This window comes from Rhipicephalus sanguineus, chromosome 11 (genome assembly GCF_013339695.2).
Source record: "Rhipicephalus sanguineus isolate Rsan-2018 chromosome 11, BIME_Rsan_1.4, whole genome shotgun sequence".
NCBI lineage: Eukaryota > Metazoa > Arthropoda > Arachnida > Ixodida > Ixodidae > Rhipicephalus > Rhipicephalus sanguineus.
This window is the reverse complement of record NC_051186.1, coordinates 95832602-95854609: the sequence shown is the minus strand read 5'-3', so window position 1 is coordinate 95854609 and position 22008 is coordinate 95832602. Positions and strand designations below refer to the sequence as shown.

The 22008-nt window shown below is 47.4% G+C and overlaps 1 protein-coding gene across 1 annotated transcript in view; it reads left to right on the top strand.

Moving 5' to 3' along the window:
• LOC119373875 (uncharacterized) overlaps window positions 1-19958 on the top strand; it is a 229561-nt gene extending 209603 nt beyond the window's left edge. The window contains exon 5 of the mRNA XM_049410957.1: window positions 19948-19958. Within this exon, the coding sequence (XP_049266914.1) occupies window positions 19948-19950 (3 nt within the window). The 3' untranslated portion in view covers window positions 19951-19958. The remainder of the gene's footprint in view (window positions 1-19947) is intronic.
• The last annotated feature ends 2050 nt before the right edge of the window (window positions 19959-22008 follow it).

Below are 22008 nucleotides of genomic sequence, written 5' to 3'. Positions count from 1 at the left end.
ATGTGGGAGGCGAGGTCAGGATGCGTTGTAAGTACTAAGTCGAGAGTGCTAGCTACATTACTTGTAATTCTGGTGGCTTGAATTACTAATTGAGTGAAGCAAAAAACGGAGCATATATTAAGGAAATCTTCACTCTGCTGTGAAAAAGGGGAAATACGTATCGGCGTAGTGTTCCACGTTATGTTTGTAAAGTTGAAATCTAGTAAAAACATAGGTAAAGAAGGAAAACGAGAGCTAACTATGTTGATAGAGTCATGTAATTCGTTAACAAACGTGGATGCTGAGGAAGGCGATCTGTAGCATACACCTAGAACCAGTTTACAATTACCTAAGGTTAGTAGAGCCCATGTTATCTCTAGTGAACTGTTAACTTGGATTGGTGATGAAGGTATGTTCTTCGAGACCTCAAGTAGTACGCCTCCTCCTCTATGCTCGGTGCGGTCGCAGCGATAAACCACAAATTTATGTGCCTCATGAAATATTTCCGAGTCAAGCGTTTGCGCGGACAGCCACGTTTCGGTTAAAGCGAATATTTTCACATCGCATGTATCTATTATGGATGAGAGGGCACGGCGTTTATTAAGAACACTCCTGGCGTTAGCAAAGAGCACAGACACTTGACGGAATTGTCGATACGATGATATGCCGCTACCCCTCCTATTTCCCTAGATTGAGGCATTTCTCACAGGAGGGAGGTCTCCATCACTTGGTCGGTTACCACGCGAGTGTACTTCTTCAACGCGGTGAAGATCAGAGTTGTAGCGGAGACATTTGTTATTTATGAATAATTTGTTATAGCGCAGTTTAGACTGCGGGCGCCCAGGATAACCATTGGCAAATTCGATTAGTTTTTTGCGTGAAGTGCGGGTACTGGGGTAAAAATCTTCGGTCAATGAAATGTTCCTTTGTTTCAGCTGGTTACGAAGTGAAAATTTTTTTTTCTCTGGTCTTGTAATTACAAACGTTTTCTATTATGGGGCGGCATTTGGCAGGTACAAACGTGCCAAGACGATGTGCGCGATCAATCGACTCAGTGCAGAAAGATTCAAACACTTCATCTCTCCTCAAGTTCATCAAGGCGCGTTTGGTAGGTATCACTTCGGTGCGTTAGAGCAGATATCGACTTGTACATTTCTGATACATCTTTGCCAAGTTGATCAAAGTTCTGTGATTTTTCTTCAAGTTCGTCTAGTCTTTCTTGTATATCCGTTATGTTTGTTTCTATGCTCTTTTGCCCGCTTTTAATTGCTTTCACATCAGCAGCCAGCTCAATTTGCGTTTTCGAACTTTGAAGCGAACGGGTGTGTATATCTTTGAGTAGTTTAAACGTTGCTTTCATTTGTTCGGCGGGATTTCCTGGCAGCGAATCAATGTCAAGTAGGTTCTCAGAGCATGTGTTAGGTCCCGGCTTAGCTTCAACGTCTCCAAATTGTAAGAGCAAGAAAAGCATGGAAAAACAATCACATACGATTTCGCGTAACACTTTTGGGCACGGAAACAGTAGTAAGAACGGGTCGTCTGATTTTTTAGCGTGTAAGGGAAACTTAGTACACACCTGCATGGTGAAAAACAGATTGTTAGGAGCCGTGCAAAGCGCACTGTTTCCGTGCCCACTGAAAGCTAAGTCGATATGCTGTTTGCTTAAATGGACCACAGGAGCTGTCGGCGAGGTCGATGCGGCTAGAATCCCGAAGAAGAGTCCGTCGGTCGCAGGGAAATTGTAGAAAATTTCATCGCCACTTCCGTCCTCCGGTACTTGCAGGGGCGGCAGCTTCATGGCGATATTTCATGAACATACGTGTGCAGTCGATGATCACGCAATCACGAGAGTTAGCAGATTCTGCGTGGTCAAAATCCGATGGTTAGGAGCCGTGGAAAGCGCACTGCTTCCGTGCCAAATAGCAACATTAATAAAGAAGGTTGAAATAATTAACGCTTAAGTTAGAGACGACAGGCAATTAAGTAAATTGGGAAGTCGCCGGTAATTTTCGCGGAGTGATAAAGCTCCAACCATTTACGGGTGGAACCAAAACCGAAGCGCTAAAGTCGCATGGCACTGCCAAACTCCAGGAGACGTGCCCCGAATGAACCGTTAATGAACGATTACAGTGATTTTAATTCTGCATTCATTAACCTACGTGGGCGACATGTGCTGTCACGTCAAGCGCAGCCCGCACAGCCTCGAAACGAGGTAGCTCGACCTCTCATGCCGCGTCCTTCGGTGTTTCGGTTTCGGTTTCTCCTGCAAGATTAGCTGGATTTCAAGAGTTACATCTTGTTTTTGCCGCAATTTTTTTGTTTTCGTAACTATTTGTATTGAAGCTACGTCAAGGAGGTAGAAACTGACAGGCTTTTGTAGATGCGCTGGGAAAGCAGGAAAAATTTTAGGTACACTGCAGGCCGCAGTCTGGTCGTCTGCCCCGTTCTGTCGAAGCTGCATTCTTCGAAGTGAATGGAGCAGAGGTGGTCACCGTCCTTAGCTCTCCAACCACTTCTTCGAACGGCACGTTCCCATGCAGAACGCTGCGCGCAGTCTTTCGGAAACCTGTAAGACGGATAATCACGTTATGCAATGTTGAGTTCCCAATTCCTCGATAAACATGCATCAAATTCGATATCCATGCACCGGATAAATATGCATGCACGCAGTCAGTCTTGGCTTGCTAGAAAACACCCGAAAGCTCTGATTCTAAGGGCGTTCAGACTTCTTGCTCGTACCAATAATGCTTGATACGTCCAGCTAGACTGCACTAACAACTACAGCCCATTAATTGGTACTTCGTGCATACACTTAAAAATCATGTACAACGTCGTGTCAACGAGCATTTAAAGCGTAAAATTTTCGTCGATACAACTGTACGCATGTATTACATGCACGCACCCCTTTCAAATTCTTTCCACTTGAACAGCATGCACGGAAAAGCAGACGATTGTCAGAGAACGAAGTGAGGACACTTACACGGGCAAAGTGATCCCAGGCGTCTTCTTAATGTGATTTCTGCACCCATAAGCGACGCACGATGTCACCATGGCCTTGTAAAATGTTTAACTGCTTTACAAAAGCATGCCACCGTCCTCAAAGACCACTGCGACGGCGGGGCAACGAAGCGCACTCCGTCGTCTGCTTCCGAGTCTTTCCTTTCGCAATATGGAGGCGACCGGCGTCACCTACGGGGGCGCCACCTCCACTCCAGAATGAATAGTATATAACCTCCTTGGTCACCAGCTCCGGGGAGTGCAGTCATTTTTTTAGCAATACCGCCTGTTCACTTTACTGGCCCTACGCGTGCGAGCAGACGCCAAGGAGACCCTGAGCAGACGACGCGACGCGGAGGAGTATCTGTGGAGGGGCTAATCGCCCATACTATTGGCTAATGGGTCCTGTATATAGCCCTGAGCTTGTTGCAGGGAACTTCTGACATGTAGTATTAGTGTCGTTTCTTGCCCCCCTACTTTCCCAGCTTGGGAGGGGGTGGACAGGAAAACGGTGAAGTGGCGCTCTAATACTCTCCTCCACCTCCTCCAAGTAAATAGCCTACGTAAACTGCGACAGCTCAAATTTTCTGTGAAACATTTTGGGCGATTATAACTCTAAAATTCCCCGCATTGCTTCCTTCCGTATAGGTCGTTAGCTGTTAATGATTGATCGAAAGTTTCTCGGTAATGCTCACAGCACCTGCTCGTAACACGACACAACAAACAGTGTCTCTTTCTGAACGTAATTTAGGAAGGCTGCCCGCCAATCACATTGGCAGCGGCTACTTATACGAGCGGGTTAGATGAATTCATATATGTATATAGAGACTTTCAGTTGTAGTATAACAATGTCGAGCTGCTTTTGCGCGCATACAACTACCTGTGAACTCATCGTTGCCGAAAGAGAGGTAGAGAGAGCAGCCTTCTTAGTCCAGAAAACCGTGGACACTGTCACCTACCTGGTGAGGTAGATCAAGTTACGAGGCAAACTTGAAACATGGGCTTCTCAATCTGCTCGACTCCACTGCCTTGTTACAAGCCGCCGCGACCGCTGCAGGCTACAATATGATAAGCAAGGGGAAGCAGGCTAATCGGAGAGTAATGTGGCAATCTTTTTTAGATCTCCTCGGTAGGCGCAACTAAAATACTCGGCACTTTTACACACTCATCAACTCACAGCAGCTTGAATGTGGTCCAGTGGCCATGTCATTCATATTCAAAGTAGGAAACTAAGTTTCCCGGAAAAGGTGAGCGTTTCATCGGGTTACAAAACGTTTGCTGGTTACCGCCCGTATTTGCGTCGCCGATTAGCTAACTTTCAGCCAGGCCGAACAAAATAAAATCATTACAGTTTGCTGTATTGTTAAAGAGCCCTGGCTGAGCGACAGCCTCCTCTGCGATGCTCGAGCACAAGACGCAAAAGCGTGGAATTCCTGCAGTGCGTGGTCATTAAACACGGGTGACAGTCATCACAGCAGACTCGTAGGACAAATTTTATTACATAACTACGTTATTGCTGCGTTCAAGTAAAACCTTGCCTTACGTGTTAGTTTCCCAGTCTGCAGCCGACAATGACCACTGTCAAAAGTGGGGGGCTGCGCCCCCCTAACATTTCTCAGTGGCGCCTAGCGCCCCCCTTGCCCCAGGTAGATACGCCTATTGCCACAGCTATCGAGAAGACACTTGATATGCGGACGAAAGAATGCATATGCTCTCCGCTGTCTGCAGCCTATTTCGACGTGCACTCGCTGGCCAACGACTACTTCCGCGAAACTATCACAGCGCTTGTGCAGGAGGAGCTGCGAAAACTGTTACCTTCGCCGCAGCATCACGGGCATTCAATCGCCGCATTGTCCGCGAGGATGTCCGGCAATCGCTTGGAATTCCCGAAGCACCGCAGGCTCAGCCAGAAGCGATGAGTTACGCCAGTGCAGCACGCCGCGCCCGCGTCAGGACCCTACGCCGCCGCAATTCCTTCGTCAGCCCCCGACCCCACCTCGCCCACCTGTCGGCCAGCGCTACCCACCGAGAAAGACGGACGTTTGACGTGCCCCTGACAACCGCCCGCTCTGCTACCACTGCGGGGAAGCTGGCCACACCTACCGCCGCTGCCAGTACCGACAAATGGGGCTACGTGGTTTCGCCGTAAACGCGCCGTGTCCACAGCGGATTGAACTTCCACAGGACATCGCCGACTAGCTCGCAAGAGCGCAGTTGACCCCCCGAGGACCTTACCGATCACCGTCGCCAGGCCGCTACGTCTCTCCCCAATGCCGACCATAATCTGGCACAACCCGGTGCCTGTCACCTAGCCCGTATCAGGAAACCTAAGGGCCGCAACCGATGCAGGTGCCATTGTTGTACGATGAAACACCGAAGATCCTCCGCTGCCGCCGACGACGACACCGCGACGAAAACTAAATAACATGCCGCAAGCCGAACGAAGCCCTGAGGTCAGAAAATAGCGGCCCGAAGACCTGACGATGCAACGTCGAAATAGCGCGACAAGCCGACGTAGCCGTGACGGGACACCGCGACCGAACCGTAAAGCAACATGACGAATCACCGACCTTGACGTGCTTATTTATGGTCAAAACGTGACCGCATCGGTCGACACCAGAGCCGACTACTCCATCGCGAGTGGCCCGTTCGCCGCCAAGCTGAATAACGTAAAGACCGCTTGGGAAGGACCCGAAATCTGGACAGCTGGAGGCCACCTAATAACACCAACTGGCATCCGCGCGGCAAGAATCACAATTGACGGCCAGACTTATCCGGTGAGCTTCGCAGTCCTGCAGCGTTGCTCAAGAGATGTCATCACTGGTATGGCCTTCTTAAGCCTACACGGTGCAGTCCCAGACCTGAGCTCCGAGTCGATAACACTAGCTGCACGCAAAGCACTACCCCTACACACGCCGCTAGGAAGCACCGACCTTGCTCCAGTGTCATCATTTCCGTCGGCACTCAGAAATCAGCAGACCTGAAAGGCGTCATTGAATGTGACCAGTACAAGTTGATGAACCGTGCGATTTGCGTTACAAGAGGAATAGCCGAGCTGCGGAGAGGGAAAGCAACAGTGATGCTCACAAATTTCAGCAAGGAGTAAAAGTCTACGAGCGTAGCGATGTGGGCTTGTTAGTGCATAATGGAAAGGCAGTTTCTTAGCGCTGGTGTAGACGAGGACACATAGGAAGAGGCACTAGACACATGGGCGCTACTCGAACAAAAGTGCCTTCACTTACACGTCACAAAACCATGTGACCTTCGTGAGATAGAGGAACCAGAGAAAACCGGACGAATGAACAAAAAACAAACAATAAAACACTGCAGCGGAATCGCACAATAGATAAATGTTTACGGTTTGCACAGGAAACTTCGTTCTCAGACAGCGTTAGCGAAGTCTTGCTGATACAAGAGGTACCGTAATAGTCAATCTGCTCCCTTTCTACTATCAATCGGGTGACTTCGCAGTTGCTCCTTCTAACAATGACAGTTTTGTCAAACAATGGCACACACGCGCATTCTTAGAAATGTATTGCCAGAAAACCATCTGTGGGCGTCTTATTGCATTTATAGTGGTGCTCTCGAAGACGATCGTTCAGGCACCTTCCTGTTTGTCCGATATAAAAACGCTGGCAGGATAACGGAATGCGATAAACAACACCTGATTTGCACTCAAGAAACTTTCTCTTGTGGTTCTTACGGCACTTGTCATTAGTCTTCGCTGGATTACTTTTTTTACACAAGCTTAAGAGTTTCTCAGGCGTTGTGAAAACATCCTGTACATTGTCCCTAGCAGCTATTTTCTTTATGTTGTGCGATATCTGGTGGATATACGGAATTACAGCTACATTGCGCTTGTCAACAGCAGGACTTACCTTGGTGCTACTTACGGCACGACTAGCTTTTAGGTGCCGCAGTGCACCTTCAGCTACCGATACTAACAAATCAGTGGAATAACCGGATGTCGAAAGTCGCGACACTTGCTCATTGAAGCTGCTTTGTACCAGATGGCAAGATGACTTCTCGAGTGCATTATTAAAACATAACTTGGCGATACCACGCTTTATCAGTTTTGAATGGCAGGAATGAAATGGTAAAAGCGCATTGTTAGCCCTGGGTGTGTAACACCAACAGGTGCGCTGATCTTTGAACAAACAAGATACATCTAGGAACCTTTGGGTTCCGTCAACAGGCGTTTCGACAGTCACAACAAGGGGTTGAAACCATTTACGCATAATCGATACGATGTCATCGCATTCATGCTGGATAAGCTCCACAGGGCAGTCAACGAACACAATAAAATCATCTGCATATCTGAAGATTTGCAAGCAGGTTCCACTTGACGCTAAGCGTAGGGACAAGGCACGATCAAACTTTGCTAAAAACAGGTCACTTAAAACAGGAGCCAGACAGGAGCCAATGCAAACTCCTTTCTTTTGTAAATGAGGATGACTATTCCATTCAATGAAGGTTGACGAGAGATAAAACTGAAGCATTTCTAAAAAAACCACTGACAGCGACACCAGCTTCACGGGAAAATTTTAGAGGCTCATACTCATCAATGCATTCCGCGACGCATCGTAACAAGTCATCATGCGGTAAGGAATAATATAAATCTGCCACATTTACGGAAAAAGTTTTGAGGGACACGTTTTCATGAGCCTTTACGAAATCTAACACTTGGTTAGAATTTCTTACGAGAAATGGATCATTGATTTTAAACCGCCTGAGCATGCCATTTAAATAGGACGCGACTTGCTTTTTCCACGTGCCTCTCTCAGGAATAATTACCCTGAAAGGAATACCTTCTTTGTTTGTTTTGGCACTAAAGAATACGTTTAAAGAATTGCTGGCACATTTTACACCATGGGTGTAAAGCACCTGAACAAAGGCACGACGGTCGCCTACATCGAAGAAAGAAAAACCTACTCCGACGAACTAGGCTCCTCAACCAGCTTTCTACGTCAATCCCAGCCTTCCGAAGCAGAAGCAAGAACCACTCAAAACCTTGATCTTGCAATGGAAGTACTGCTTTTCATCGTCGCCAAGAATTCGGCAGACCCCTGTCGGAAAACATCGCATCAGCGGAATGTGCCAGACCGCTCCGTCAGAGCCCGTACACAGTTTCGACGCAAGGATGCGAGGCCGTAAAGAAACAAGTCAACAAAACGCTACGCGGCATCATACAGCCATCTATAGCAACCGCGCCGAGCGAGCGTGCTCGGCGCTCGGAGTCCACGGAGTGTTGTGTTTACTGTGCGGTCACGGAGAGTGGCCTGGGAACTCGAGTTACGGCGGCCGGGTCGGCCGGGTGTTGTAAACACAGCCGCCGGGCCGAAGCTACGCCAGTCGCCCCGTCGCTGCTGCCTCGTCCGCCTCGCAGCGCTTTTGCTTAAATATACGAGTTCTTATTGTAGACGTGCCTTTGTCTTTCTTTACTTGTGAACACGCAATATCATCGCGCAACCAACGCCCTGGACGTCTACACATCCAAGAGTCCGTGGGCGTCACCCATGGTGTTATTTAAAAAGAAGGACGGAAGCCTACGCTTCTGCGCCGATTATCACCGCCTGAACAAGAACACGAAAAAGGACGTGCACCCTCTCCCACGGATAGATGACACCCTAAACCGACTGCACAGTGCGAAGTACTTTTCTTCGATGGACCTCAAGACCGCCTACTGGCAAATCGAAGTCGACGAGAGAGACCGAGGGAAGACTGCGTTTGTAACACCAAGCGGCGTCTTCGAGTTCAAGATCATGCCCTTTGGCCTTTGCTCAGCACCTGCGACTTTCCAACCCGTTACAGTTACAGTACTGGCAGGGTTGAAGTGGCAGACATGCCTCGTGTACTTGGACGATGCATTGTGCTTGCCTCAAACTTCGTCGAACACCTCCGGCGCCTTGACGCTGTACTTCAAGCTATCAAGACATCTGTCCTCACCTTGAAGCCTGAGAAGTGCCGCTTTGCATACGAGGAGCTACTGGCCTTGGGTCACGTGATTGAGTAAGTCCGGAGTGCACCCAGAGCCATGGAAAACAGCTATCATCACTGCCTGCACACCCTTCAAAGTTGTGTGCGACCACCACGCCTTGTGTTGGTTAGCTACCTTGTAGAACCCTTCAGGTCGCCTCGCACGGTGGAGTCTGAGGCTTCAAAAATTCGACATTACCGTCGTTTACAAGTCCGGAAGAAAGCACTCTGACGCCGACTGCCTGTCTCTTGCCCCTGTCGACCCACAGCAGCAGGACGACCGGGATGACGAATATTTCTTGGGAACCATAAGTTCCGATGACTTCGCCGAGCGACCGTGAGCAAAGGAACTCTGACGTGTTAAGCAATACCTCTCGCGTTGAACCGCCGTTGTTGCGAAGGTATTCACGCAATGACTGGCATTGTTTTTCCTGCCAAACGGAGTTCTCCTAAAGAAGAACTTCTCGCCACTTCGAGCCAACTACCATCTTGTGGTGCCCTCAGCCTTGCGACCAGAAATCCTCCAGGCTCTACGCGATGATCCCCGGCTGGACACCTCGGTGTTTCCCGCACCCTCGCGAGATTACAGCAAAGCACTATTGGCCGCGCCTTGCCGCCGACGTCACTCACTATTTAAGGGGGTATGGTAGGGTAAATGGTATATGTCAGTTTTAACTTAATATTTTAGAAATGGCTGCAAGTATTCGCATAAAATTTCACGTGCTCACAAAGTATGCCAGTGCGTATCACTTGACACCCTTTTTTATGCCTAGGTTGCTTATCCTTCCTGTGGCCTACTGTCAAATTTTAGAGTGTGTTCAATTATTCAATGTACCTTTTCTCGGCAACCACCGAAAGGAATCTAATGATATTAAGCCGTGTTATTTTAGAGACCCGTAGGTTATACCTGAACTAAAAAAATAGGACATCAATAATGGAGTTTTTGTGAAAAAAATAAAATTACTACATGCACAAAGCCACAGAGGGTACATGTTCGTGTGTAATTTTTTTACAGGTTCAATTTTCATAAAATTTGCAATTGTTTTAGTTCTGATTATTTCGAACTTGTTGTAGCACATTCATGCAAAATTTCATCGGAATCGATTCAATACTTTTTGAGAAAAGATACATTGAATTTGAGAAATTCATAAAAAACGCAATTTGAGAAAAACGAAGTTTTATGAGCACATACTGCTTACGGTTGCTCAAAATGCCCCAGGAGAGTACAAATTAGTGTTGGCTTTTTTCGTGCTGTCACCAAAACCCTTCTTGGTGTTCCTTCTTTTTCGTCGCGTTTCCTTGCTTTCGACAGAGTCATAGAACTGTGCCCTGTCCACACGCTCTTTGTCCATCCTGTTGAGGGCATTATCACAAAACACACCTGGAACGATTCCAAGGGCCTCCAGAACAGCTTTTCGTGCTGAATTACCGTCATTGTAGTAGGCTACAGCATCGTTTGTAGCGGTCTTCAGTGTGTCAGCACTGACAAATGTCGTCTTAGGACAGCGACACCAGATGAGTTGGTTAAGGGACTCATTGGTGTTCTGTGTTTTTCCGTGAAGACATTTGTTCAAAAGTCCTGGATAGAATAGAAGATTAGGTATACGCGTGAGCTAATTACGAGCAGAGGAGCACCCCCCCCCCCGTTTATTAAGTTCACCAAGGAACGGTAGGCATTCGCAACACATGACTGGCAATTAAATTAGCGTTATCCTTTAGGCGGGAATTGCAATTTTTCAGTGATATCTTAAGGGCCAAAAAGATGGATAAACTGCTGCACGCGACGCGAGAAACATTGCGAGCGGTACCACAAGATCCCATGAACTCTACATCTAAACAAGATAGACACGCCCGCATTTCTAATCTAAAGGTAAGATTGTAACAGGAAGGAATCGTGCATAAAAACCACTCACGTGTGCCCGTTGGATCGCTAAAAACACGAGCTAATAAAAAATGCAAGCGCACCATATCAGAATACACAAAACACGATGGTCAATAGAGAATACGCGATAAGATGAGAACAAAAATCTGATGACACGTAACAGTAGTGAACACGCGGCCTTATATGAGGTGAGCGAGTTCAACATGGAAGCAGGGGGCCACTGGTTTCTCGCTGCGGTGATCTCTGCCGAAAACAATGCCGGAATCCTGCCGCGTATCCGTCTCGTGCACGATTTTGACTTTCCACTACACATGTCCACACACCGCACTTCTTGAAGAATTCTGCTGGTCGGAGTGAAAAAAAACCTGCTCCCGCAGCTACGACTGTCCCTCCGTCTGGACGGCTATCCTACCCTGCCTGGTCAAGCGAGTTTCGCGACAATGACGCTGAACGAGGGGAAGGGAGGGAGGTGGGGGTAGAGGTTGAAGAAGACGAAAAAAAAAGCGAATTCTCCCTTCTTGAAAGCACGGCTCAGCCTACCACAATGGTGTGCGATTCCCCCAGCATGTCTATGGGCATGCCGTTTGAGAAAGGCGTTCGTCGAATTTTCAATGCATCACTTGTTGCCACATGTCGCTGCATGAAAACTTTGCGTACACCACGTTGGAGCCGCATTTTTCATCGTATTTCACGTGCCATAATAATAATTTTATGCGACTGTTTCTGAAAGCACGTGGGAAGCAATCGTTGAGCGAGATTTTTACTTGAAAAAGATATGTATGTCACAAAATGGACGGCAACGAAGTGCAAATACGAACTGACAAACACGTGGCAAACACGTGTTTGTCAGTTCGTTAAAGATGGTCAGCGGGCTAGTTGATTTTGAAACATTCAAACGACAAAACGTGTCTTCACTTCGCCCGGTCTTTTTTTGCACCATACCTATTTTTCTCAAGTAATGAACCAACTAGCTCAGCAACACGCCTTGCTGAGCTTTTTACTATTTTGATAAATTATGTGACATCCCTGAAGCAAATGCGCTTGTTACGCTTCACCCAAACACGCGCGTGAGTAAATATGTGTAAACACAGAAATCGGAAACTGTCCGTGTAGTATATGAGCGCTGGCGCCACACATTCAGCGGCTGCAAGGATATAGCGCTATAAATATGATGACAGGCTCGATTTATGCACAGAATTAGTATTCACATAAAACTTCTTCCGCTAAAAGCATTCGTGCGGGAATGTTTGGGTAAATTTTGACGCTGGATACATTAGTGAAGTCGGCCGACCAGTGGCAAAAACATTTACGAAACAGAAGTACTTCGAATTTGGCGCATGAAGTTATTGGTATGTGTTATAACGTTTCAACATTTTTGATAGCGTTGAACAACTGGTCAACGAAGTGGCCATCTAATTTCAGTCAGTTATTCTTCTAAAGACCACCTTTTTTTGGTAGAGAAGTGACTGTGCTAGTGATAGTTGTTAGTCATTGTCATAGCAGAAACTCATAAGAGAATGCAAGCTATTCAGTCGGCGATACTTCGCGCACCGAGTGGTACGTGCGGCATTAGCACGGTACAATATTTGAACTTTGTTATTTGTGCTAGTACAGCAATCCATGTAGCGGTATTCTACAGCTTAAGCTACAAATATTCAAGCGCCTAATGCTCTATATATATTGCATTACGATTGTATCCTAGGCGGGCGAGCTGCCGGGCTTCTTCAGCGGGCTAAAGGTAGAGCGCAACGTCGAGGTTATTCTCGTCACTGACGGCCGGCAACACGGCGTCCAGCGTCGTTGAGGGGCCTCCGTGAACTACTTTGAACGGCGTGATATGTGCGCCGTTTCTTACACTGCCGTGTTAACTTCAGGTTATGTGCGGAAGATATTATGGCGTCCCATGGCATGTGTTCGACGTACAGTACATTGCCAGCATGTCGGCGAGGGTTTCATTTATCCGCTCGGTGAGGCCATTCGCCTGCGGGTGATGTCCGTCGGTGACTTGTGTGGCTATATTTCAAGATGGTTTGCGTTAGCTCTGCCGCAAAAGCCGTACCTCTGTCGGTGACGAGGACTTTTGGAGCGCCGCGACGCAGGAGGACGTTCTCAACAGGGCATGTCTAACTGTCTGAAGGGAGACAAGAAAGTTCCAACATCGTCGATAAGCCATCGGCTCCGCCGATGTCATCTGAAGCACGGCAAAATGACGGCATGCTCGGCCCAATGTTGCCGGTGAAAACCATCGGCTCGGCCGATGTCGGCGAAAGTACGGCAAAACGGCGGCTAACTCGGCCCAATGTTGCCGGTGAAAGCCATCGGCTAAGCCGATATCGGCGGTAGAACAGCAAAACGCCGGCAATCTCGGCCCAGTGTTGCCGGTGAAAGAAATCGGCTAGCCCGATATCGGCGTGAGGACGGCAGAAGGTCGGATATATCGGCCCGTTGTTGCCGGCGAGAGACCAACATCGGCTGAAAGGCGGCAAAATCTGCCCAATTTTGCCTGCAGAAGTCGACGGCTCCGCCGGTATCGGCGCCAGGCTGGCAATGCTGGCCCGAGGTGGGGCCGCGCACAGCCGCCGTAAAACCAATATCGGCCCGACGTCGTGTGCTGCCTGGTAGACCTCCCGCAAGTCTAGGGCACCTGATACACAACACCCACAGTGCTTAGCACATACTGGTTTTCTTCCTTATGTTGAACATGACACTGATTTCTTAGTGCCATGCTAGTAGGTTCTTTTATTTCACTAACCATTCTGCAGCCTACGCCCCACAGATCAATGGCCACACCTAGCGTCTAAATAAGACCATCGTAGACATGCTGGCCATATAAGCCGACGTCGAATACACTACGTAGGATGTTATCTTTCCGTACTATCTTTCCGTACGTGACCTTAGTATGTGACCTCAGATGAGGCCATAGGAGTTGGTATATGGAACAAACCCGGCAACAATGCTGGACGCCATGCTATCCAGCGTCATTGATGAAGAAAACCTCCGCGTGACTGTCTATTTCAGTGCGCCGAAGTCCGAGAACTGGCCCGCCTAGGCGAACCTCCACGTGACTGTCTATTTTCAGTGCGCCGAAGAAGCCCGAGAAGTCGCCAGCCTACGCATCAAGAATCAGAAGAAAAACGGCAGCACCGTTGGAAGCTTTGACGACGCTTCGTTGAATTCCAGCCCAATGACCATGTTTGGGTCTGTACGCGGATACGCTGACGTAGACTTTTACCTCGTATCGTGGATGGTACGAGGTAAAAGGCGGGAAGACGACGACGAACACGGAGAGAGAGACAGGCACCTTCTGCGAGTGTCTCTCTCTTCTAGTCTGCTGTCGTCTTCGTGTCTTTTACATCGGAGCTTTATGAGCCTCAGCCCGCATGACGTTTTCCCATGGGTTAAAGATGTAACACCTAAAAGCCACGAAAATATCCACATCTAACAGGCCATGAAAAAAGCATGAAAAGAGACACGATGTCATGTCCATGAAAAATACATACACATGGAAATATCCTGAAGGTCAGCTGGTTATGTGGCACCTGGAGCATAGGCACGCATATTCTTGTCAACCAACTGATGGCAATTTTCTCACCTGTATATACTTTCTCATGCAAAACATGTCTTTTTTCATGGTTTTTTTCACCGCATATTACATATCTTTTTTTTTCATCATGTTTAGATGTTACATCGTTACCCCCATGGCAAGATGTCATGGGGGCTGAGGCTGTTAAAACGCCATGATGTAGGTCAGCGCAAAAAACAGGCAACAGACGAGCCAGAGGACAAGGAGTGTCCTTGCGAGTGTCCTTGTCCTCTCGCTCGTCTGTTGCCTGCTTTTTTGCGCTGACCTACATCATGACTGACTCGTTCCAACTCGCCCAACAAGCAACGTTGCTGTTAAAAAGGCTTATTTCATGTTTCGATAAACCCAGTTGTTAGGTTGCGCTAGTTTGTCGCACTTCCTTCTTCATCTCCAGTTGAACCATTACGAACTTGCCAACTGTCCACGTTGCGTACTTGCATGGCTATGCTACTGATGGAGCTCCTTGACAGGTACCCGCTTTCTGCGACGCATGCCTGGCGAGCTTTCCAGCGAAAGCTGTTATCAGATCACAACAGCTGATTTTGGTGGCGTTGTTGTCCGTCGCCACCGCCACTGCCAGAGCCGCCGCTATCGGTCTCTGTAACCGCTATCGGGCACAGTGCGAAATAATATATAGATGATTGGACGGGATTTGCCCCAGGCTCTCTGCGTGTCAGCCGAGATATCTATCACACAACCACGCCGGTGCTTGAAGTTTCTTGTAAGAAGATCCAATACAGGCGTCATGTCGGGCAAGGAATGCCGTGAACAGATGTAATATAGCGTGGCAGAAGATTAATATGACAAGCAGATGCCACACAACACGCATTGCGTAACGAGTGCCTGGTTTAAAGCTTCCCACGCCTTACAAAGCAAAGAACAACAATATGCACATAATGCCTTACGGACGCGTAGTGGGTACCTCGCTTCTCCCCACAATTTTGAATAATATCTTACTGATTTACGACCTGTTTCTCGTGGTTCCTGACTAAGGGCACTTGCAGCACGTTTGCCAGAGTTCGCTTTCTACATAAACAAGCTGAACTATAACTTCCATCTTCCATCTCGTTTTTTAACCATGGTGTAACTGTCTCATAAAGTTTCAATGTGCATTTGCCCTGTCCCTGGAGTGATATCCACTAAGAATAACGCCTGGCGCATACCCGCATGCCCAGGTAGGCGGGTGTGCGTCTCACGGGAGCTGTGCGACTTCCGTCCTCGATGTCGCACAGCTTCCGGAGTCTCAGGATCTCGACGTGTTTCGCCTCGCTCACTCGTGGAAGGCATACGTCCGCTTTCCCGAGTCTCGGCAGTTCTGTTTTCTACGTGTCAGTTAACGTCATACGTCTGTAGTGCTCTCAAACTCTATGTTGTGAATACGTCTTTCTGTACATTTGGGAATAATATTCTGGAATTACCATCCAAAGAAATTAAATTATCCTCATTTGCACCATTCTTCTGTTGATGAAATATGATTTATAAGTTTGACGGTAGTGAGTAGGCAATAAAAGATGCAGCTCATTGCAGCTTATTGACACAGGTAGGCAATAAAAGATGCAGCTCACTCAGACTCCCTCAAGAAATACACATTGCGCTTAAGGCTCAGTCGCACTCAGACTCACCAATATTTTCCTCAACTGATTATGAAAAAAGTGTCAGGTGAATTATTTTCCACAATAAGAGCATAATTACGACCAAACTATTGGATTTGCGTCAAGCCTGAGGCACAGTTGTGGTTTGTAGATATTAGCTCGTACCTTGGCATAGCATGCTTCTGCTATGAGTAGAGGTGGTATCGATGCCTCAAATGCCCCCTATATGTAATGTATTGGCTAGGTACTAAGGCTCTGAATATCAACCAGTATTGTTCTTGCAGTTTCGTAGGTTTCATCTTATTGCTTGAAAATTGTGCTAGTGTTTTACACAACTCATTGCATAACTTGTCTCAACTGAGCCAGAATTTTCTCCTTTTTTGTACGCACATTTCTGTGTACTTATGATGGTCCATCAACTTCTTACAGAACTTGAATGAACCTCAAGCAAGTGCCTCAACCATCTTTTGTATGGCAGTTTATTAAATAGCACCGAGGAGTGGGAGCTATGGAGTTAGCACAATTCAAAAAGCAATGCTGGCGTCTACTGACAGCTACAAACGCATGGGTGTTTCTTTTAACAAGAAGTGCTTTATGCTGGGGTGCACCAAGTACATAAGTTACAGATATTACGTTGATAAAATGAACGCCAACTTGTGAGAAAGAAAAAAAAAACGAAGAAAAAGATCCGTTGCTAGGAACTGAACCCACGACGTGGCGGCAGTCGACGGTAAGCGCCCGACGCTAAAACAACTAAGCTACATTGGCAGATGCTGGAGACTTCACGAACGCACCGTATATCTTTCACACTCTCTCTCGCATGATGCTCTCTCTTCTCGGTGTAGGTAGGTGGGCAACACCCTCTAGAAAATATATGAAGGCTTTAGCTCTCTCCGCGTGACGTCACACGATGGGGTGGATTGGAAAAAAATAAGGAGCGCTGTTCAAGAGAGGTGGTCTCACAGGCGCACTGCGCGGAAGCTTTTTTTTTCTGCAAGAACAATCGTGCATGCATTTCAAAGAAATTAGAGGGCAAGAACACTGTAGCAGGAAAACATTTATTTACGAAGCTCAGCTTCTTTTTGTACTTGCTCTATATTGCCACGTCCGTTTCTTTATCACTTTTGCTGTATTCGGTTTTCGGCCACAAAGACTGTCAGCAACGCTCAGCGCGAACCGCGCCTCGTTGTTCGAGAACCTTCGCGATCATTGTAGATCGTTTTGTTAAGATTGCGCGCAAGACGCGCACACTCGAGCTTATTCTAGAATTCGCACGACAGCCAGCGATAACGCTGGAATATTCGACGGCACATGTTTAAATGCCGACGCGCTTCACCGCTTGTCAGTTGATCGACGGTCGACGCTCTGTACGCCACTATCAGTTTATTGCTGTAGCTGGAGTTTCATTTTCCCGGCCACAAGTTCGGCCTATAATAAAGAGTTTCATCTCGGACGTGCTGACAGCTGCCTTCGTCGACGCCACGACCACGTGACAATATTAGAAGCAATACATGCTGTTATTTGGCCTCGACAGTTGTGGCTTTCGTTTTTTTTATTTATCGGCATTTCTCTGACTCATACGTCAGAAGACATACCTGTCAACTGGCACGCGTTAATGAACTAACACACCGGCATCTTTTTTCAACGAATTGTATTTGTTCTTGCTGAGTGGTTTCATAGTTGTAGGTATCGATAGAACTGCAAGTCAGAAGACAGGCATGCCCGCCCCGCAGTAATATCGTCGCTCGCGCGAGAGAACTACTGAGTATGAGTTCATGTAGGCGTGTGTTTAGCGAATAGGTCGTCATTAAGCTTCTGTACATGTTGATCATTAGCAAGGGCGAGAAACGGCTATTAAAAATCGGCAGTCCAATCTGTACCCTGCTCCTCGATCCATTTGATATTTTTCCGAGTTAAGACGGGAATTCTTGGCCCCGCCACGGTGGTCTAGTGGTTATGGCGCTCGACTGCTGACCCGAAGGTCGCGGGATCGAATCCCGGCCGCGGCAGCTGCATTTTCGATGGAGGCGAAAATGTCTGAGGCCCGTGTACTTAGATTTAGGTGCACGTTAAAGAACCCCAGGTGGTCGAAATTTCCGGAGACCTCCACTACGGCGTCTCTCATGATCATATCGTGGTTTTGGGACGTTAAACCCCAGATATTATTATTAAGACGGGAATAATTAAAGAAACTTAGCGCTCTTCCCATTTTGGGCATTTATTTCGTTGCCGGCAACCCTTTGTTTGTGTCTAATAAAGAAGCAAGCTTGAATTGGAAAGGGAGATCGCGACTTCCTTGAATTCGCAACATCAAAATGTTAGCGAAAGCTTATATTGGCTAAAACAGCCGATGTATAAGTGATCGCTTAGAACATGCCCTTTGGATGAAGAGCGGACGAGAGTGATATTGACCGTTAAAATCGGAGTCATCGGATAAATTCGAATTGCCAAGAATTTTACTGGCGAGCGTTTATCGGATTTATTCGGATGCATGCTAAAACACCAAGCTGTATATATGCTGAATCAGAAGCTGGGCCCTAGCTAATTGGTCCAGTGACATTATGAAACAGAAAGCGCACGAAGACGGGAACAAGAAGACAACACAAAGAGCGCTACTTCCAGCAGATATTTATTGCGACACAAACACGCCATATACGTAGTCTCTTCACACATGAAATCGTTACTCTGCATGCTTAAGAATTGGGCTCTCACTTTCTCCTATTTCTACGCCTTTCTCTCTCTCTCTCTTTTTCTTTCTCGCACTAACGATTACAGGCTTTGTTAGCACGCGCATGGAAGCAGGGCGACACTGGAAAACCACTTGATATCACGCAAGCATTTTTAAAACAGGGATCATACTCTCCCGAAGGCAATATAACAGGGCGAAATATGTGACGTATGTAAAAATTAACAAAGGTGTAACAAAAACTGGCGAGCTTAAATGGACAGAAAGAAAAGCAGCAAATTCTGCAAAACCAGGGAAGTCGCCAAAAGGTAAAAGGTGTATAAATAGAAGTCGTTAGAAGATAAAACAGTATAAAAAAAGGGCCTCGACGTGACTGCCTACCTTCAGTGCGCCGAAGAAGCGTGACGAACTCGCCATCAAGAATCAGCAGATGTCCGACTGCCGCCGTTACACGCTTTGACGACACTTCGTGAAATACCATCCCGGCGACCGTGTTAGGATGTGGACGAGGATACGCCGACGTAGGCTTAGTTAAAAACGTCGGCGATACCTCGTGTCAAACAAGGTGCTTTGATGTCTAAGCGCACTAGGCTATGAGGTCATCCCGGATGGCATCACGAACCGCTTCCACGTTCTGTTGCAAGCATCGGGATGTTGCCTTTTCTCAGAGGGGGGAAATGCCATGCGCGGTGTTTTTTATGTAACTAGTGCGTCGGACGCGTTCCCGCTGCATTGCGCAAGCCGCGCCGTAATGTCTGGGATGCTTCGCGATTATTTTCGAATCTTCCTATAGGCTTGAAAGCGCAAACCTGAACTGCTGAATTTACCCTGGAACTAACCCGGCCACCAACGATAAGGCTCGAATGTTTGATGCCTCGTATATAAATGCCGAAGCGCATTACTGCACATCAGTTTGTCGATGACCGACGCTCTGTACGCCGCTCTCAGTGTACAACGTGTATTGCTGCAGTTTTGAATTTTCGTTTCCGGGGCACAGGTTCCCGCAAATAAATAGTTTCGACTCGCACCTGCCGGCTGGTACCTTTTCTATTTTCACGACCACGTGACAAAATGCATTTTGAGGCCTCATCGATTAGGCTTGCACTGCCTGCAATAGTTCTGAAAAGAGCCGTCGTGGTGACAAACGGTGCTGTGAGTAGCAGCGGCGGTTAAGTGAGCGCCGGCACGACACTACCACGTGGCGGCTGCCACCAAAACGAAAAGGCAAGTGCTGGCTGTGTTGGTCGAAGAGTGAACACGGTGTGTATTGCTGGAGTTGTTTACCAAAACACTGCCGCGGTGTTCGTAGATGCCCGACTCTGTGCCAACGACGATTCCGACAACGGCGACGCTCACAGTGGCTCCGAGGAAGCGCACTTTGACGGTGTATGTGTTTTTGTCGCCTGGCGTCGGTGCGTGTACTCGTTTTTTCCGGGTACGAGAACGTCGTCGGGAGGTTCCATGAGTGCAATTTGAAGAGACTGTTCAGACTATCTAGAGAGATGTTCTTCTGGTTCGATGGAAAATTCTGCTGGTTTTGGCCTTCTATGAACCTGCGTGCGAGGCCATACAACAAAAAAACGAAAATATCCGGGCTATTTTGACCGACGCTACGTCGACATAAAGCGAAAGGTCAGTTAACCAGGAAAGTGAATGCTCGCAAACTGTGTTCAAAGGGTTTTACTGACGTCGCCACTTTTCTTCATGCTAGCAACGAATGTGACAATTCTTGGGAACCATTAAGACACATACGCGCGTTCGAATGATGAATACATTTTTAAACTCAATAATTTTTCTTCAAGACTTCATACCACCTCAGTCTCACGATTTCGCAAAGGCGAACTGCGAGCGCAGCTCGCGAGTCGCGCCACAAATGTTTATTACTTTTTTTTGTATCATACGTATTGACGTCAACTACGGTTGATTTTTCTGCCCCCGAGGCATGTGAACAGATCTGCCTGAGCAGCTTCGGGAAATATGTGGCTAAAATTACCCGTGCCGTTGAGCAGTTTTAACTTGCTTTTTCACTCCCTGAAAACAACACGCAGTGACGTCTGCTCTAAGCTAGGGAGGAGGAAGGGGCACACGCCATGCTGCACTTCTTTGGAGCATGCTGCACTCTGGAGCGAGTTCAGGCTAAGCTTGCACATAGACAAAACGAGGGAACCGGTGCAGAGCGTGGTCGCGGCACCAGCAAAACGAGGAGGAAGGCGCTGCTCCCGTTGAACTGGTTCCGCCTGTGCAGCCAAATCAAAGAGACCTTTGGTCATACTGCGCGGTCGGTCTGCGGAGACTAAAAACGGGGTTTAATAAAACATGAAATCAGCCTTTATAACAATGTTTGGCTGGACAATTGATACGAGATAAAATGCGCGAAGACGACGACGGAGAAGAAGAGACAGACACGCTCCTTTTGCGAGTGTCTGTCTCTTCTACTCCGCCGTCGTCTTTGTGCATTTCACATGGGAGCTGTAAACTGTCTAGCCATCATGACATGTTTCCCTAAGGGCTAAAAATGTAACACCTAAAAGTCACGAAAAAAAAAGACATGTAACAGGACATCAAAAAGGCACGAAAAGGGACACGATGTCCATGACCGAATGCATACACGAGGAAATAACGCGTAGGCCAGCTAGTTATGTGGCACGTGAAGCGCAACTACGCAAATTCCTTCTCAACCAGCCGATGGTTATTTTCACACTTTTATATACTATGTCATGCAAATCGTATCTTTTACCATGCTTTTTTGTGGCACATTACATATCTTTTCTTTTCGTGAATGTTAGATGTTACATTGTCAACCGCCAGCGGAACATGCCATGTGGGCTGTGGCTGTTAACAACGCTCATTTCATGTTTGAAGAAGCCCAGTTTTTAGGCTGCGCTAGTTCGTCACACTTCCTTGTTCATGTGAAGTCCCACCGCGCATTTTGAACAAGATTACACTTACACTCTTAATCCAGTAACCCTAAGTATACCTATAAAAGTGAGTAACCGATAAAATAGAGGTTACATAGTTCCTATTTTTGATGTTTTCATTGTCTCGTCTCGTTCTATAGGTTACATTACCAAGGTTGATTGCGAATTGACATGTTTATCGGTTACTTCTCACTGCTGCCGGCATGTAACCTCTATATTAGAACCCATAGATTTTCTGGTAACCCTTAACCGAGATTCCAAGGATACCTAAATAATGGAGTGTACGTTCGCAAATTACATATGAGAAAAGTGCAGGATAAGTTGCTTTCGTGGCCGCATGTTAATCCGCTTGATAAGCACGTGCATGGGTGCCAGTCACATATTACGCCTCAAGG